At 40.5% G+C, this 20283-nt stretch overlaps 1 protein-coding gene across 1 annotated transcript; it reads left to right on the forward strand.

Moving 5' to 3' along the window:
- Positions 1-439: 439 nt before the first annotated feature.
- On the forward strand, positions 440-20267 carry mmp28 (matrix metallopeptidase 28). The gene is made up of 8 exons (XM_023351026.1): positions 440-658; positions 2946-3022; positions 3393-3580; positions 12125-12346; positions 14150-14395; positions 17619-17762; positions 17855-18022; positions 19076-20267. The coding sequence occupies exons 1-8, from the start codon at positions 518-520 to the stop codon at positions 19468-19470; spliced, it is 1581 nt and encodes a 526-aa protein (XP_023206794.1). The 5' UTR covers positions 440-517; the 3' UTR covers positions 19471-20267.
- The last annotated feature ends 16 nt before the right edge of the window (positions 20268-20283 follow it).

A 20283-nucleotide genomic window follows, 5' to 3' on the forward strand; every position in this document is an offset into this window, starting at 1 on the left:
CCAGCAGCTGAAACCAGCTTTAAGAACCACTCCCCACTTTGTTCATGACATGATCTACATCAAGTTTGGGATTTTTATTTTGAAATCAAGGCGACAGTCTGGAGAAAGTGGAGAGGCACAGGATGCCACTTGAGATTTCCACCGTCTATGATGATCACTTGAAATCAAGTCAGTGCAGATATCTACCAGAAAGTTTGACAATATGTTCTGCTGATGAGCTTAACCCATTTAATCCCCAATTTTTTCCAGACATGAAAATATTAAAATCAGATGCCATTGATAGCCCTTTGAACTAATCAAGGGGAAATAAAAACAATTTTGGTCTTAAAGCAGCCGGTGTGTTTGTTTGCCCCGCTGGTATTTCGCCCTGAGCGATCAGAGGGGCGGTGCTCTTCTTCCTCCTCCTCCTCCTCTCACAGCGCTCAGAGCCGCTGTCAGGGATGCAGATCAGCTGTGTGAGCTCTCTGGGACTGACAGCATATTTAACCATGAGGAGACCAGCGGGCGTTGAGCAGAAATGCGCGCTGTGCTGACGGTGTGCTCATCCCGCCTTGAGCCGCCGACCTCCGGGCGGGACATGAGGGTCTGGGTCCTGGCTGTGACAGCGCTGCTGGCCGCCAACACCGCCCGGGGATCACCGCTGCTCCTGGCTCCAGAGGTACTGAACTGAACTCTCACTCACCCGATGACCCATGTAATGTTGAAATTTGTTTACTGAAAGCAAATTCATGGTATGGAAAAAAAAAAATCTCTAACTTCTTTAAGGGGAAAACTTGTACATTTGAAATCTGCTTAAGGAGTCGATGGGAATTCACCTCACTAATTTCATTTTCGTCCTGGAGGAACACAAGGTTGACCATATTTTTTTGACACTACATGTAAAAATGTAAAAAGAAAAATCTTTCAAACGTTGCACAGTCTCAACAAGGCAGAAAAATCTAATCTTTATTGAACAAATTTTTGGGACTGGTTGAACAAATTCAATGTTTTTAACAACATTTCATGTGGCACAATTATGGCTTGGTACTTTCTCCTTTGTCTCTTCAGACAGTAGGACAATTTTATTCAACTCAACAGGTTTTCTTTAGGATTTAGGTCTGGGAATTGTGGAGAACAGTTGATTTTGTGTGTGACGAACCTTTGCTGTTTATTTTACAATTTGGTTTTGATTCATTTTTCAGTGGAAAGACTCAGCTAATCCATAATTAGCTTACTGGCAGAATGCATCAGATTTTTTATTGAAAATTGTTTGATTCTATCAAGGATTGTACAAGTTTTGGAAGACAAACAAGCAGACATCATCACAGATCCTTCACAGTGCTGCCTAACAGAGAGCATGATGTACTTTCCTACATATTTATTTGTTGCTTTAAATCAGAAGAAAAAAATAAGTTTTATATCTACAGTAAATGTTCCATTAAATGTCTGGTAAAGTATCAACTCAGGGATTTGTGAATGCTACAGCTGTAGTGTTTAGAGCAACATCAGGACAAGCCATGCAGTTAAAATTCAGACTCCCTTAGAAACAAATGTACCAAAGAGCATTGTTGCATGCAACAACTTTTGTTCATGTGTACCAAATGGATACACTATATTTGTATATGTATGCATGTATATACAACTTTGCATTATTTACCCAAGAGTTATGCACCAGTTTGTGTTGGTTGATCACAGAAAATCTAATAAAAGTCCAGTTTGTAATTATGATGAGACAAATAGTAAGTAAATTATACCAATAAAATCATAAGACACACACTGCTTTTCAGTTTAAATGCACAGACAAAATTTCAGATATTACTTTTCATCAAAGTCAATCTTTTGTCCCAGAATTGATGGTAAGTGTATAGTAGAAATAAAGTGATATAGCAGGTTGATTAATTTGTATCACTCTGCTTATAGACATGAGCAGAGAGAGCTAATCTCACTCTCATCTCGGAGCAAAACCTCCTGACATTTTTGTGTCTCATGTGGAACAAAGAAGCTTTCACACTCCTGGTTTCCGTAACACTTATGTGTCATATTCCCTGATTCTCATTTCCTCCTCCAGCTCCTGTACATCTGTAATCACTGTTGTGGCTGCAGTTGTCTGAACATGAAATCTCCTGCATGCACCTATAGCTATCAAATTATGGTCAATCATAAACTCGCATGCAACATCTGTTGTCTTGTTCCCCGTGGCGTCATTTGAAACATGTATCCTTTGTGTCAAACTCTGGAGCTCCTCTTGAGTTCCCTCTTTGGAGGAAATACTTTCCAAATAATACCTCTGGATTTTAGGGACACCTCAGGGGTTTTTAGGTGTACGGGTGGTCCCTATTATGAAGATATCAAATAATATACTGTGGATCAACAACAACAACAAAAAAATGTGCGTGTTTTTTAGGGCTGAAAAACATGTTACGGTATAAAAGTTTGATATCAGTCGATATCGATAATTATTGATTAGTTTTTTTTGTTTTAAACATCTGACCTGATGTCATGGCCTTTCCTGTTTTATCCAGTTTTCACTCCATGTCATTGTTTTTAAGCAGTTATGACAAATGGTGCTCGTAACTGCTGCCGGCAAGTTACTCAACAGGTTGTTGCTAGGTTACCAGAGCAAGAGTGAGTTAGTTGATGACACCAACCAACTTCTGTGTATGGCTAGAGATGTTGGTGTGCTCTCTAGGGCGCCAAGCGACGGGAATGACGCCACTTCAAATCATGTTTTTTTGTGAAATATTTAGGCAGCTAAAGCCTTTCCTCTGCCAATAGCTCCCAGAATGCTGTGCTGTTCTGGATTGGAGTCCAGTGAAAGTATTGAATATTCTATCACACATATTATGTATTGATATTTATCACATGTCTGTCGTGATGTATATTCTTATTGATTTACTTTAAGTAAAAACTAAAAACATCATAAGTAATTACATTGGCAAACAGAATAATTGTTTCTGCCGTTGCAGGATTTTCTGGAGAAGTATGGCTATCTCCATCATGAGCACCAGATTCACAATGCAGTTGAAGTGCAATCAGCTGTCAGGTGAGTGATGTTAAAGTTGGGTCTCTAATGAGTGTATGAGAGTTTGTCATTTCATTGCACCTGCGTTCGAGCCGCTGCTCTTGTTCGGTGCTCCTCATCAGTGTGAGGGTTTGCCTGGAGTGGGACCGGCCTCAGGACTGCATGACACCACAGGGCCGTAAAACACTCCCCCATGTCTGCACTGGGATCATGTCCTGAACCCTCTCTGAACCATTCAGGAATATTACGAACCTCTCTGTGCTACCAACCGAGAGCAGAGTAGAAAACTTTGCCCACCATGACAGCTTAGATAGATTTGCTTTGTGATTTGCACATTGATGGCCTAATGATTGCATTTCCAACACTGAGAAGTGGTTTCCTCTCTCTGCAGAGAGTACCAGTGGCTCTCCCGTCTCCCTATCACAGGGCAACTTGACAGCGCCACCTTGAGGCAGATGGCAGAGCCCCGCTGTGGGGTGTCAGATGAGGGCAGCCAACAGGTCTGGGCCCAGAGGGTGAATGTCATCTTTACTGGGAAAAGACAACTGCAGCACCGCAGGAGGCGCTCTGCAGACCAAGGTAATTTGTTAAATCTTCAAACCTTTGAGATGTGATACTGGTGAAGAATTAGAGGCATGTTTATGTAGAATATCTAAGAAGATAAAGAGCTGTTCTCTGGAGGTGTGTGTGTGTGTGTGTCCTTTTTTGGTTTTAAACAGACCAACAGTTAACTGGGAGGTCCCACCTTAATAAAGCACTAAACAGAGTTGAGGGTTGTAAATAAAGCCGCTAGATACCGACTGAAAAGCTTCTGGCGTTTAGCAGCAATCATGCCACAAATGAATCGTTCTTTGTAAAATATTTTCAACAAAACACAGCAGGGATTCATTTAATGCTAATACTCATCTTAATCTGTCAAACATTTTTTTAAACTATATGCTCAATTGAGGTCTCAAAACAAGATAAGACCGGGACAAGAAAGGACCTGAAAAATTGTTTCATGCTGTTGAAAGTGCTGCAACATCTCATGACTCTCATGATAAAAAAAAAGAAAGGTGTTTAGCAGTGAAGATTGTTCATATAGTTTACCAACTTAAAATTAATATTCCTTCAAAATGTTTCATATAATTTCAGTGTTTCATCAAACATTACATAAGTCGTTTTCACTGATTTGTTAAGACAACAGATAATGGATCGTAGCTTTAAATCTGATTCTGTCACAGCTATCAAAACTTATTCTTAACTTCAAATCTGCAACATGAAACTCTTCAGAAAAAAAGAATGAAACACTGCTTTTATTTACATTTAATCTGCGGTCTCACCTTGTTTTGGAAACAGAGTTGTTCAGCCATTTTCTCTATCCTGGGAAAGTCTACAGATTTCTTCCCTCAAGGAGTCATTAACCCTGTTTGATCAGTGTTTCTGTGATTTTTGAGAAATGCAAGGTTTTTCAAACACAGCAGTAGATCCTTAGCTCCAGGGAGAAATACCTCCAGTAATATTTTGCTTAATTTTCCTTAGCAAGTTGCGCATTGACAACTTACATATTTTTACCTTCAGAGTGGTTCTGGTAAAATTCTGTTTGGGTGTGGGGTCACTCTTCTTATCAGTAATGGTGAAGTTAATTGGAGATGGTTGGTTTCTGGAAAAGACAGGACTTTCAGTATTTTCAATACTTTCGGTATTTTATTTGCTTTAAGCAGGGCCAAAGGGGATACTTTAGGACAGTTATTCCAAAAGCTTAATGTTAGTCTGATTTATCCATTTAAACAATGTTCATTTTGTTGCATCTACAGATGAAAGGAAAATGAATGATGATGTTAATGGACAAAATGGGGACCAACATGGTTCAGGTCTATAATAAACTGAAAACAACAAAAACACCAGGCCACTATCAACATTTTCTTCAACACTGACATAAAGGCTGATGTCAGTGAACCGTTATGTCAGGTTCACTTACATGAAGGTTCACTTCCTCTGAAATCGACACTTTCATGGAAGTTCGTAGCCATCCACACGGATGAAAAAAAATTTCTTCAGAAGGAAGATTTTATTGGGCAGATGAGATAAAGATGCAGCTGTTTGTCTAAAATACAAAAAATGTGTGTTTGGATGAGTCAAGTTGAGACTTTCAATCCAAAGTGGTGCAGTATCATGCAGTATCGTGCACTACCATGTATGATACTGCATGGTAGTGGCAGTATTATGCCGCAACCCTAGGAGTAGGAGTGCTGCATTGCTTGAATAGATGGGAGAATAAAGATGTAAGACTACCTATGACTAGCTTAACTTCACCTTGAATGAACTGCAACTGAAAAACGATTCCAAACACACGTTAAGCTGGTTTTTGAGGTGGATAATGAAAGACTGACATTTTGCTTCCCGGTCGGCACCAACCTCAACTCAAATGTTGGGCTGTGATTAAAAGGCTGTCAAGAAACCACCTAATTTAAATAATCTCCACCAATAATGACAAGAGGAGTTGTTAAATGATCCCAGAAGCTTATTGTTGTCCACATTGTGTGTTTTGGTTAAATTGCACCTTTGAACAGGGCATTTATCCACTAATTACTGGGAGTGAATATGAATACATGAGCCATAACTGCAGACAGTAATCCCTGCCCTGTTTGGAATACACAAAATCCACAATAAATATAAACTCCTGCACACATTTTTTTTTTAGGAATGACTGAAGGATTTTTGTTTTATAGTGGCTCCGCACTGCAAAGAGCATTTCAAATGTGTCTTTAAAAGCTCCAGGTTAATTGTACATTATTGTGCATGATGAGTGGATGAACGCTCCTCACTGATATTGGAAGCTGTGCTCTCTAACTGCCGTCTCTCGCTGTGACAAATGACAGATTATCACAATTTCCTGCTGCTGTGTTTATCGATGTCTAAAGAGTGTGGCCGAGTTCTGCCAAACTTTTTTTTTTTTTTACTAATTGAGCTCTGGCTCTCCCCCTCTCTCAGTTTGGGGTGATTTAGAGAAAATCTCCATGCGGTAGTAAAGGGTGTAATTTATTTCCAGCTGATGGAAACGCGATAGCCGAACACAAACTCAAGAAATAACTGTTGCAGTTTTCTTCACAGGCATTCCCGCCCCCCACACTATCTGGCTCAATCTACAGCTGGAGAAGGTCTGTCTGTGAATTCAAATTTTCAGCATCCCAGAAGCAAAACGTCGCCCTAACTCAACCTACTCCCTCTCTGGCTGCTCACGCCTCCAACCCGATGAGGTGCAAAACCTCTGCATACCTCCATGTCTCTGACAGCGTTAGTTAATGTTTGGGGAATGCAGTCGCTGCAGTGGCAGCCGATGTTTGCTGCTGCTTCTTCATGTCAGTACCTGAAGTGTTCCCTCTGGTAAATACGTACATAACTCAGAGACAGGATTGTGTTGTTTGCTGAACTGGTTGCCCGTTAGAGGCCCCAAATCAGACAGGCGGAATGGTCTCATATCTCACTGTTTTGGACGCTATCGAAGTGTTTCTATTTTAGCCTGAGACATAATGCGTAGCAGATTCCTTCACACCTTCAGGTTAAACCTCTCAGACAAAGTTTTTATTAACTGATCTTGACTTACACTAAGAGTCAAGATTATCACCATTCAGTATCACAATAGAAATGTCATATTGCATGGTGAGAAATGTATACAAAAACAAAAAACAGGCCAGAGTTTCCACAGAGTGATATGGTTACAATTAAAGCCCTGAATTATGGGATTCAATACGTAATACAATGTGTATCATTAGAGAACGGATAGCAGAGTCTGCAGTTCAAATATGAGTGCATAGGGTGAAAATTCCTACGTTGATTCGTCCAGTGAGGATAAGGACGTCTGTGGCATCATGTCCACTTATGACTACATTATTACAAAAATCAATTCTGACAGTCTTCAGGAACTAATTTCTTACTGAGATGCAATTTCTGCTCTGGTTGCTATGACATTTTCACTCTGATGCATATTTAAATCCTGTCCATCTCAGTAACTCTGATTTGATGGTTTAAAAAAAGTGAATGGAAACAGCTAGAAGTCTCGCTTTTTTCAAGCAATTAGTCCGTGTTTAAATAATGGAGATTTACCTTTGAGCTTCAAAAGTATTATTTTGAGGATACCATTTTTCACATTTTGTGACAGACAGATAAGTCCGTGTACTGCTTATATTCCCAACAACATGTAGTTTGGTCCCAAAAAGTTACTTTAAGCTAACACAACAGTTGTAATGGTTGGAATTAAAATACTCATTTGGGATCTTTGATTCTCTGGTTCACACAAGGAGCCTTTAATTAGAATAATAATAACATTTCAGACTACAACACTTATCAAACTAACTAACGGTAACTGAGTATATCAAGCTCCAAAAGAAACCACCGTTAGAGTGATAATTTGAAGAACCGGATATACCAGTAGCTGGCAATAATAAGATATATTTTTATAATTTGGGCAGGTACTGTATTTTTATGCCACTCCAGCAATAAATGAATCACACACAATTTAAAATACTATTAAGTTCACCCCAAAAGTAACAAAAGAAAAGAAATCACAAATAAACGTTTGGATTTTATGATAGATTAATTTATTTTACTTGAAATATATTTTATTCAGAAAATACCAGTTACCTTTCTATTTGGTATGTGAATTGTTTGGTTTCTTTCAATTGGTTTCATTATTTACACTATTTTATATCTAAATACCTTAATGTCTGTTTTTTTGTATTTTTATCACTATGTCACTTAAATTACTTGTATCCATGTCCCATCTCCTCTTTTTTTGGGTCTCATTGATTTCTTAAAGTTAAGATTTTGTATATTATGACCAAAAGTTTAGGCAGAACCAAAAAATGAAAAAAACCCCCAAAAAACCCAAAAACGAATGCACTGGCAGTGATGTTCTGTGCTTTAAGATAAGAGATCCTTACTCATGGTAGTCTGTTTTCTGTTTAGTGATGGTCTTTCACTTTGCCTCCAGTGTGCATTACAACACTTTTTTGCTTTGCAAAGTTTGATTTCTGTCAAGATTTCTAGAGTTTGTCACTCAAAAATACTATGATATATGTTATCAAAGAGCGATTTATTTGGAGAACACTTGATCCTAATCTTAGAAAATTAAACTTTCTGATTTAAGGTGTTTTTTTTATAAGCCTCTGAACATGGTGCCTTTTCTACTGGCATTTTCACACTCTCACTTTGCCTGCACCATATCTTTGCAAACATGTATAGCTATGGAAAGTAATCAAATATATACTGTTGTTGACAAAAATACTAGGAAAATACATTTGCTCTTGGTATTTGAAGTTGATATTTGAAGAACAAGGATATATCTTCTGTTGCGGACACTGTCAGATGAAGCTGACAGCTGCATTAATACTAAGATAAGGCAGATCCTCTCCGCTGTGGTGTGATCTTGTCAAGAAGGAACATTGCTGGCTGGCTCCGAGCTTCCAGGAAATTAAAGAGCAAACCTCAGCCTGAAGAATGTTGAATATTTACAGAACTCACATTCTTCCTGGCTCACGAGCGATGAAAGCACACTAGGTGTGTGCATGTTATTCAGAGGTGTGTCCTTTACGATGTGGACTGAACGATATGTAGTCCTGTTCAAAAGTCCTGAGTCATCCCTTATGTCTTTATATTTCACTGTCGAATATTTATATTCAATAGTGAATAAATATTGTGTTTTACGTTGATTATATCAGTGGTAATAAATGCATATTTTGCTAATTCTGTTTACTCCTCTATTAAGATGATCCCTCCAGCACTTGTGAGCTTCTCCTGCAGCAGGACTCCATCTAACTGGATGAATCTATTAATGACAATAAACTTAGGATATCAAGGAAAGCAAATGTTTTTGGCACAACAGTCAAATGTGCACAAAAAGGGACAAAAATCTGGTAATATGAAGACTCCAGCTACACTTCAGAAATAACTTTTTGTCATATTTTTGCCTAAATGCGCATTGGTCTCTTGCTAAAGTGTTGCTTGAATTCTCACATTTAATCAACTCTCGGTGCCCAGACAAAACACCCTCCTGATGTGTCCTCGGAGTCTGAACAGTTTGGCCTTGCAGTCAGAGAAATCTTGTTTCTTAACGCTGCTTGCAAGCAAACTCCCTCTGCTCCATCACAATAACAACAATAACTTTATCGGACGATCTCGCTCCCTTCTGCACCTCAGCCATATTGGGCACCGTGGTAATTGCTTCCATAAGGGAAGTCTTGGAATGTTTTGTGTGTTGTACTTCCTGGCTTGTCCAAAGTTCTCGGGGGACCAGTTGTGCTGTGGAGGTCTGGGATGGTGAGGAGTCCAAGCTCAGGATGCAGACCGGCGCATGCTGTCTGGCTGCAGGCTGTCTGGCTGCAGGCTGTCTGGCTGCAGGCTGAATGTAAGTCAGTCTTTTGAGAGCTTAGAAAAGAGACTGAAAATGTGGAGTTTTTCTCTTTGATCGTCTTTTACTGGAGAACACGTGGGCCACAGTAGCACCTCTAAAGGAACAATTCCCTTCTTTTAACATCCAGCATCACTTTTACAAACCTTTCTTGAGTACTCCCAGTTCTCCTATTGAATAGTTTTAAGACTCAAAATATCTGCAATCCAACACATGTTGCTGCTAAGACACAGTCTTTGTTTGTGTATTTACTCATAAGGAAACACAAACTGATGTCACTGCCAAACCCATGCCTTAATGACTCTAGATATCCAGATATTTTCCAGTCTCCGGGGTGTTGTTTGGGCCTCTCTGTAATTTGCAGAGTGCAATACTCATTTAACTCTTGCGGGTCACTTGCATCCCCTTTCTGCTGTGCATTGTTTCAGAAAATGTGCAAATGACATTAAACGTGGCTCAACAAAGCTTTCTGCAGGGCTTAGGAGGCTGTTTGCATAAACAATAGTTTCCCACCTGCATTTAAATATATTTTTGACAAGTGTAAACATGCATGATTTAGGAAGCCAATTTATAGACAAACTACCTCTTCAGAAAGTACGTGCGAACCCTTAATGCCTGTTACGATCGGAAGTGCAAATTTGCAGCAGATTTAGTTGAAACTACCTTTTGTTCAGATTCAGAAAGTGTTCACCTTGCAGGGCTTACATGCTGTTACATTCAGGTGATGTCTCTCTCACTGACTTTCCGCTGAAAGCTTTGTTACAACAAAAACCTCCAACAGGATAATCTTGGGACTCTAGGGTGAAATGCATGTTGCGAGTATTAAAGGATTAAGAGGAAGTGCAAAATCAATGTAGACTCGCCGTACTGTGTTGGGCCTTCTTTGACCTTCAGAGCTGCCTTAGGTCTTCGAGGCATAGATTCAACAAAGTGTCAGAAACATTGTTTACAGATTTGATCGTGTTTTGGGTGTAGATTGATCTCATTCTTAATTTCTCATTCTCGTGATTCTTGTCTCAAACCTTAGCAAGTTGACTCCTCCACATCCAGATGCCGCAACGCAGCGAGTTGCTGCCACGCGTTTAACTGTCCTCCTATTTCTGTTAACAAGCAGTTGAACAGGTGCACGTCTGTGAAGATGCTTCCCTCCTTCCTCTGAATAAACCAGCAGCTAGATCTCCTGAAACACTTATATTACCTAATGAGTGTTTGCTCTTATATCAGCTTTGACTCCACATGGCTACATTGTGTAATTGTGTGGACACAACAGATTAGACGACAAGTAAATTAAAGATTGGTTTCATTTCACCCTGTATTTTTCTGTCACTGAACAAATGTGAGAAGCCAGCGACACGTGTAATTAAGTCCAAGCGCAGAAACCACAGACTCGTGTTGAGGTCAAACGTTTAGTCGAGCCGGGACTTTGATCGTTTACTCAGCTGGAAGCTGACATGGGTAACATCCTGTGATTTTCACACAGCCTGTTCATCTTCTTCAAATAGGAGCCTGAAGAAGGAATGTTTAATTGAAGACATGAACGAAAGCAGGCGGCTACCTTCAGGGAACCTCCAGGAAACATTTCCTGAAGATTCACACTGGATTGTTATATGAATGAGAAACTTGGCGGGGGGGGGGGTGAAAGCTCTTAAGGCAAGCATTTTCACAATCCTTGAATATGTTCTTAAGATTATTTAAATATGTTAAAACCTGTGAATTTACTAAAACTTCAATAGAACTTGACTACTATAACTTTATATGAGTAAGAAAACATGTACAAAGAGTCGTTTTCCAAATTCTGTTAATTGTGTTGTAGAAAGTGTGACAAAATCCAAATAGATAAAGGAATTCAATCAGTTTGCATAAAAGGAGGTAAACTAAAATAAATGTAGTAATATTGTCCCTGGGAAATTATCTGTATTAGTTTAAGTCAGTGATTATTTGATTGTATAATATTTGTTTTGGATTCTGGTGATTTTTCTATATTGTAACATGTTTGTTTCACTCAGTAGATGACTTACTCTTCTAGGCAGTTAGATACAGATTTATTACTTTTTACCATTTGATATATTCTGGACAGTCCTTTCCATTAAAAAGGACTAAACCTACCATAATTTTGCATACAACAAGAGGAAAATGAAATTTCCATTAATATCAAAACAGTCCTGGGAGAAAATAAGTACACCATACCTGCCTAAACTGCATTTAAGAAAGGAAAAAAAAGAAGCAGCCAAGCGCTGTTAATTAAAGACCTCTTATTAGATGATCATCAGCAAATTTGACTGACTATGAACATTTTGGCTGTCTGCTGTTCTGAAGCATACATGTGTCAAGAGGGAAATACATCAGGATTGAGCTTTAAAAAGCAATTTCACATAAATCTGGGAAGAGTTGTAAGCCTATTTCCAAACTACTGAAGCCCACTCATCATCCAGTCACAATGATATTGCAGTAATTTCCTCTCAGGAGAGAAAATATTTTGGCAAAGTAAACTGGAAAGCCAGCTGGTGGAAAAGTAGTACAAGCGCTACGCCTTAGACTCTACAGGTCTCACTTTAGCTCCTTTCAGACTATTCATCTCATCACCACAGTAACGCATGCACACCACTAAAGCTGGTTGATGTATTTTCAATTGCATTTTCAATAATAATCATATTGATAGCATTTTGCCAAATTATGCCTAACATGACTGCCTGCATCCATCCATCATTTACATCTGTTTGTTGTTTGTTTTGCAGCTGAGAAGTGGTACAAACGACAGCTGACCTACCAGATAGTGAACTGGCCGCGCCACCTGTCTCTGGGCTCCGTCCGGCTGGCAGTGCGAACTGCTTTCCAGCTTTGGAGTAACGTGTCTGACCTGGTGTTCCGGGAGGCCCCCGAGGGCCCCGCAGACATTCGGCTGGCTTTTTATGAGGGGGACCACAACGACGGGGCCAGTAATGCCTTTGATGGACCAGGTCGGGGTCACAGCCTGAACAAAACAAATATGGCGCTTTGATTTCAAATTTATTGTTATTATCATTAATAGTTTGTTCAGTAAACATAGTAACCTTATTCTAAAATAACATTAAAGAAGCAAATTAATTTGTTTACATATATACTGTATAATATTGTACAGTCACCAGGTTAATGTGTGGTTTGAGCTCATTCCTACAAAGTGGCACACAGAAGTAACTCTTGCTAAATATTTATTACATGTGACTACAGGCCGGGAACAAAATAGATCTAATTAGTCCAGCTCAGTGATACTTGACCCTCAAATACCAAACACAGGCATAATCCTTTAGCATTTCTCTTTTAATCCTGCATAAAGAGCTCAATCCACAGCGTAACTTCAGTCCTTTCCTTTACAATCAGTTTTAGATTCAGTTTATTTATTCACAACAAAAAAATTGAATAGAAATGTCCCTTATTGACTCACATTGGGGAAATTTGCATGAAACAGCAGCAATGTGACATGTAGGTTCACACAAAGATAAGACTATTAAAAATATATGAAGCCAGACAACAAACACGATTAAGAATAACGTACAGTACCTTGAGGACGAGATCATAACTTAAACATTCAGTTATCAGAAATAGTGTACTCTGATACAAGGACTGTGTAATTGAGTAGAATCGTTTTTTAAAGCTGTAAATAATCTGCATGTGTGCTTATGCATTAAAGGAGAAAACTATTTACATTACATGAAAAGTAAACAATATCCATGATGTAAACACTTATTGAGTTCGGTGGGAGCAGCGATGGTTATAGAGTCTAACAGCTGCTGGGAGGATTACAGTTAATGTCAGCAGTATCTGGAGACAATGCATGATTGGAGAGTAGTAGGAAAAAGTATCAGAGCAAGGAAACTATGTCATTATGCTCAGGATAACCCAACGAAGCTAATTATAAACTTAGTCAAAAATGGAAAGTCTAGTTTTAAAGGGAGACAGGGTGTCAAGCAGCTTCTCTCACTTCTACAGACAGAAAAAACTTCAGCCAGCGGTAAATCTAGGAACCACCAGTGAACCTGCAAATGCTTTGGTTTTCTCCAGGTGCTCTGACTTCCTCCCACAGTCCAGCGCAGGTTAATTGGCCTCTCTAAATCATCAATTGATAGGTGTGCACAGTGGCGCAGTTGGTAGCACTGTTGCCTTGCAACAAGAAGGTCCTGGGTTCGATTCCCGGCCCGGGTCTTTCTGCATGGAGTTTGCATGTTCTCCCTGTGCATGCGTGGGTTCTCTCCGGGTACTCCGGCTTCCTCCCACAGTCCAAAAACATGACTGTTAGGTTAATTGGTCTATCTAAATTCTCCCTAGAGATGAGTGTGTGTGTGAATGGTTGTTTGTCCTGTATGTCTTTGTGTTGCCCTGCGACAGACTGGCGACCTGTCCAGGGTGTACCCCGCCTCCCGCCCAGAACGTAGCTGGAGGTAGGCACCAGCAACCCTCCCGACCCCATTAGGGACAAAGGGTGACCAGAAAATGGATGGATGGATGGAGGTGTGTGTTTGGGTGCGCGTATGTGTGTTTGTGTGTCTCCGTGCTTAAGATCTCACTTTAAGGAAAATAAAGTTTCCATTTATTAGAACAGCAAACACATTAGAAGCTACAAATTAAAAACAAATAAAAATCTCAAGCCTATTGTACCCTTGTTAATGTTAAACAAATTGTACAATAACAGTTTGCAGCACCAGTCAGATACGAACCGGTCTGTGCGGGTGCAGTAGTCGGCTGTAACGCAGTAAATATGCAACCGTCTCATGTCTGACATTCAGGTGGGACGTTGGCTCACGCCTTCCTGCCTCGCAGAGGAGAAGCCCACTTCGACATGGCGGAGAGATGGACGCTGAATGGACACAAGGGCCACAACTTGTTCATGGTGACCGCCCATGAGATCGGTCACACTCTGGGCCTGGAGCACTCCCCTGTGCGGCATGCTCTGATGTCTCCGTACTACAGGAAGCTGGGCCGCCGCCTGGTCCTGAGCTGGGACGACATCCTTGCAGTGCAGCAGCTGTACGGTGAGCACATGTTCGCTCTGTGACGCGAGGGTGGGGTGGGTGGAGATTCAATGTCCGAATGACAAATCTGTCTGGCTTCAAGGACATAACAAAGGATGGAACCCATAACGGTTATGAAAGCAGACTGTCTTTGAGGAGACCCTGGTGTAGAATAATCCTTTTGTAATGCCACTCATTAAATTAGGATTGGACCGGGCAAGAAAGGGTCAGACAGCGACTGGCTGCACACAGATGATGTCAGAGGTTTACATGCATTTATTCTAGATATAAATGTCCTTTTGGGGGTTTTTTGTTCAGAGGGGAATGACTGTACACTGTAAATCCTTACAATGACTGTATGCTGTACAGTAATGGTACAAAAGTTTGAATTTAGAGTGAGCTTTCACTACAGTTACACACACATACACATATTCCAAAATAAGTAGATAAATAATATATGACAAATGTCTCCTAGCAATAGAAAACAAGCTCTTTGTGTATCCATGGATACAGAAAGAGTCCACTTTTTGTGGACAAATTGCTAGAATTTATTATAAAGCTGTAAACACAGCTGGGTCATAAATTTCTTCTTCTTCTACTTGAGCTGAATGGTTGAAACTTGGACACAGCTTGGTGTTTCATCATCAATGATCCCAGTGACAATGATTCCAACTTTATGCACAGCAATATACCTAAGCATAAGTTAGACTTAAAGTTAAACTTTGTGCACTCTTTTGTGTTTTTAGATATTATCAAAGCTGCCTGTTGTGTTGTGACTCCATAATGGGGATATAGTGAGGAGTCTATCAGGTGTGAGCAGAAGCGGCATATTTATGGCAATTCACTTTGAACTTGTTTTCGCAAACGGGTTGAAAATGAGAAATAGTTGAAAGCTGACTTCTGTTTGGCTCACAGTGATTAATTGTACACATTCAGAGCCTTTGTGTAATCAACCTCACAGCTTTAATGCAACAACCGAGAGGCCTGATGCGAAGAGCAGAGGACTTTCTGCAGTCTGTAAGTTTTTCTGAATTCCTGGCAAACATGGGAACAGCTTCTAATCCAAACCACAACATCCCCTCTCTGTGCTGAGTTTATCTTTATAGCAGGATGGGGTTCGCTCTCTGACCTGTCTTACGCAGATTTAATACTGCGAGATTCATTTAACACACTCAGAGGCCTGTTTGTGTCTCATCGTTACCCAGCGTTTCTCTGGCAGTTCCTGTCAGCTCTGTTGTGATAAATGACTGCTGTAGCAGTATCTCCTCATGACTATGCGTGTGTCTGTATAACAGTTTTTTGTTTCCAGGGAGTGTGCCGTAAATCCTGGCATGTTCAAAGGCAGGTTTCCACATGCGTCGTTCTGCATTGTTGTTTTTTTTCCCACCTTCTTGGGAAATGGATTCATTGCAACATTTGGAACAAACAAGAACACATCATCGTGTCTTTTCACACCAAACACAGTTCCTTGGTCACCTCTGGGATCAGGCGTTGCTCTTGAATCTGTGAGATCTTTCTCTGCTTTGACCCTGAGCCTCAGGTGCACAGCAGCTACACTCTGCAGGAATGCCTTCATGCCTGCAGGACAGTCTGACAGTCATTTGTATAATGCAGCTCTGAACTTGAGATTGGGCTCAGGAGAAGCTCGCAGGCAGGCCGTCTTTGGATGCCTCCCTTTCTACTTATCTGAGCAGTCCCATCTGCTTAGCCTCTGGACACATTTTGTTCTCAGCTTCTTGAATTAGATTCAGAAGCATCCCTCACCCAAACTTACTCAAAAAACAGCAAAATACAGTGATTAGTCTTTACAATTTTGCTGTCTTTTTGCTTCCTAATAATTTTTATTGTTTGCCACTCAGGTGTAGCTTAGCAAACTGCAGCTGGATTTTTCCCCCCCGCAAACTCATCTGTGCTAATTTCTACCCTGTGGCTGTAATTTCTGCAGCTGCTCCCACGTAAATGTCAAGCAGCTTCTCACACAGATACAGACAGGACTGCTGGCGCTGCAGAAAAACCTTCAGCCAGGTGTAATAGTGTTTGTGAGTGAACCTTTCCTGCTGCTCTGACTTGCTGCTATCCTGCAGGTCCAGGAGAAGCATGTTTATGGCAGAATGAATCAGTCAGCATTAATAAGGTCTTCTTAACCTGGAATACGATGAATAAATTGTTGCTTTGAACATATTTTATTCAAATAGGACTATAAAAATGTTGATAGGGCCTCTCATTAAAAATAACTGATGTTCATAGCTAACAAAAGACTCATCTAGTTCTTACCGGTGCCTTTAATGATAAAGTTATTCAGTCTCTGGTCTATTCAGAATTAAAATTATTCTGTTCGGGGCTCAGAAACGGTACAACAACCCATGGTCAGTGAACACATCATGCAACTGTATCCACAAACGCTGCAGCTTCTCTTCTCGTGGCACAACATTCTTCAAGAGTTGGGAAACTTCCTCAACAATTTCATATACATCTTAACATCCAAACATCTAAAACAAAGAGTGAATTTTGGAAAATAATGTACTGCTTTAAAAAAGATTTCACCAGGAAAGTTTCTGAAAACATTTCGTCTACGAGAGCGTTTTTATGTTTGAGCGAAGTCCAACTTCCAGACCTTATCTCTGTCCTGCCATCCATTGTGGTGTGTATTCATCTATTTTTCCTGCAGTCTTCCTTCAGTTCATTGGGATGCTGATCTTATCCGACTCTCACGCAAATATTTGCCCAACTCTTTGCCAACAAAATGACTATAATCAAGCTCAAGCAGCCATTGTTTACTTGTGGCCTTGTTCTGTTCGTTTTGTTCTCAATGCCTTCATTTGCAGGCAAGCGTCTATTATAAAGTTATAAACCCTAAAGACCTTGGATAGAAGACCTTTTAGTGTTACACTAAAACTGATTTGTTCAGGATTCCACTGTGTGCTTTATCTAAAGTCTTGTGTTTATTTCCTGCGCTGTACGACGTGATCCATTGATTTACATCGACTTCACCACATCCTGTAAGGAACAATTTAAATGTTAGCATTCTCCTAGTCTCCCACTTGGATTTACTGCTTGTTTGATCTCCCATAGCATCTGATTTATAAAACCCTTTTAATTGCATCTAACACAGAGGGGAAATGAGACAAACCCAAAGAGTCCTGAGAATTTTCAGCACTGTCATTAAAGTGGCATCAGACGGATTCCTCCTGTCCTGTCTGACGCCTTCACTTTGACCGACGGGTGGCTTTGCTTCTGCTTTCAGGGAAACCGTTGGATAATCTCCCTGTGAGGTTGCCTGGACGGGTATTACACGCCGCGCTGCAGGAGTGGGAGTTCACCGAGCTCCAGAACCAGAACCCAGGACTGCCTCTGTACTGCCAGGGGGTCTTTGATGCCATCACTGTGGGTGAGGTCCAGATGAAATATTGCGCAAAAGGACTGGATTTTGTGTCTGTTTTAATGTAAAATGCTTTATTTCTTGTCATTACGTGTGTCCAGATGAGAAGCAGACAGTACTGGTGTTCAGGGGCAGCCGGTTCTGGACGGTATCGGCCGAAGGCAGCGTGAGCGACCCGCTCCTCATCCGCCAGCGCTGGCCTGGCCTCCCTCGGGCGATAGAAGCTGCTGCCTTTTCCCCTCTGGACTCCAAGTGGTATTTTTTCAAAGGTGCTGCTCCACTGAGCTCATTAATTGGACCCATACTTCACCTAACCTGCTGACTGCCAACACATATGTGATACAGGTCCCAAAAATAGATTCTGATGGGGTCATTTAAGGAGTGAAATGCTATTTAAAGAGCATGCTGCTCTGGAGCTTCAGCCGTGGATTTTAATTAGCGTCTTCTTTGTGCTGAAGGCTAATGAATCGTTTGAAGCTCCGTAAGTGTCCCGCAGCGTGCCAAAGACTTGTCTCATCAATGTCCCCTCATCTGCTGCATGGAAATAGGTTTTCTATTAGCAACTAAAGCTCTCTCAAAGTCTAATTCAAGCTCTTATGTGGTACATTGTATTTCTGTTTAATACTGTACCCCAAACAGCCTCCATGGCGAGAAGTCATCCACAGTACCTTGTGAAAGTATTCATACTCCACGAACTTTTTAGTATCAGTATATTTCATTGGGATTTTGGGTGAGGGACCAAAACTAAGAAGCACAAAATCTTTTCAGAAATAAAAATCTGAAGAGCATTTTTATTAAACCTTCTTTCTTATGTTTTCTGTATCCACTAAGACTTGTAGCCAACTAGCTAACAGGACTTCTTATAACTTTCACTCAACAATTAATGTGAGAGATTTGGTCAGCAGAATCTTCCTCCTGAATTGTGAATATTTGCTCTTCCTCCTGGGTTACCATAAGTCTTTCAGCTACTTTTATTAATAATCTCCTCTCTCAGCACGTCATGTTTAGGTGGACAGCTGGTCTATTGCTTACTAACCTTAACCTGTTTTTACATTTTCTCCCTGACTTTTCTGCTGTGCTCATTTGAGTTCCATATTTTTTTGTCCACTAATGTAAGCAAACATTTCATAGTCTGCTTGATTAGACCTGCTAGCTAATTAGTTGACTAGGTCATTGTATTACATTTTATTTAGGTGTATCAGAGAACATGGGACTAATAAAAAATGCACATCACACTTTTAAGATTTTCTTTTGTGACATAATGACACAAAAAACAAAAAAAACATCTGACTATCATGAACTTAGTGTGTTTTGTCCTGCAGGGAAGCGGATGTGGCGTTACACGGGGACTGTGCTGGACCCGGGGTTCCCCATGCAGAACAAGGTTCTGGGTCTGCCTCGCCGCCTGGACTGTGCTTTTTACTACACCCCTCTGGGTCACATGGTGCTCTTCAAGGGCTCCCGCTACTTCGTGCTCAACCTTAAAACTCTTCGCCAGGAGCCCTATTATCCCCGCCGGCTGACAGACTGGACCGGCCTGCCGCAGGGCACCAACGGGGCGCTGACCCGTCCAGACGGCCGACTTTACCTGTTCAAAAATCAACGGTTCTGGAGGTTCGACCCTGTGAAGGTACGGGTCACCAGAGAGGGCCAGTGGGTCAAGGATTTAAGCTGGACTGGCTGCAGCAATATACCTCGGAGTAATAACATTCTTTGACCAAGAGGGGGAGCTGCAAAATTAAAAGTGCAATTTATTCACAGAGGAAGGGTCCTGCAATTTTTTGAACAAAAACTCTTATGTTGCAACTGGATCCTGACGGTGACAGCGCTCCATTAGCATACACAGTATTTATACTACTGAACGCTACTAATATGAGGTATGTGTAATTATTGTCTAACTAATGCAGATTTTATTTGATCTGCCAAATTCAAATAGATAGTGCAACAGTCTATTTGGTTTATATTTTTAAGAGAAATTATATATTTTAGTCATAGCCTCTTCAGTCACCAGTACCTGTGGCAGGCTATGTGTGTGAACTTTGACCTGTGACTGTTCTCTATGTTCCCATAAATAACAGAAAGCCTAAAACTTTCTACACTGTGGGAACAAATAGTAGACAAATATTTTAAGTTGATTGTCTTTTTTAAACCAACAGACATATAAGAGTAGACACTTGGTGGATTTAATTATTTTCATGTGATAGGCCTGTGTGCAATAAGAGAGGGCGTAGTGAAGTGGTTGTTTTATTTATACATATGTGATATGTGGCAGACATGAATATTATAGAATTATTATAATGGAATAATTCCATTATTATTATAACCTGAGTTAATGAGTTAAGATACATTAAGAAGATCAAATGTTTTGTTGTAGTACATTCTGCTTTAAATAATCAGTTTGTAAATTAACCAAACCTGACAACCTGATCACAAAGCTACCGATCATCTCTGACAAGCTGCTGTATTACAGGGCAGTAAGCTGGGGTGGTGCTTTCAATAAACAGCTCTGTCCAACATTGTGTTAAAAGAT

The sequence above is a fragment of the Xiphophorus maculatus genome, chromosome 18 (assembly GCF_002775205.1).
Source record: "Xiphophorus maculatus strain JP 163 A chromosome 18, X_maculatus-5.0-male, whole genome shotgun sequence".
Classification (NCBI taxonomy): domain Eukaryota; kingdom Metazoa; phylum Chordata; class Actinopteri; order Cyprinodontiformes; family Poeciliidae; genus Xiphophorus; species Xiphophorus maculatus.

Coding starts and splice junctions, on each gene's coding strand:
- mmp28 (XM_023351026.1), top strand. CDS start 518: ATGCGCGCTGTGCTGACGGTGTGCTCATCCCGCCTTGAGCCGCCGACC. Junction 3,581..12,124: donor GAGGCGCTCTGCAGACCAAG/GTAATTTGTTAA, acceptor TTTGTTTTGCAG/CTGAGAAGTGGTACAAACGA. Junction 17,763..17,854: donor CTTTGATGCCATCACTGTGG/GTGAGGTCCAGA, acceptor ACGTGTGTCCAG/ATGAGAAGCAGACAGTACTG.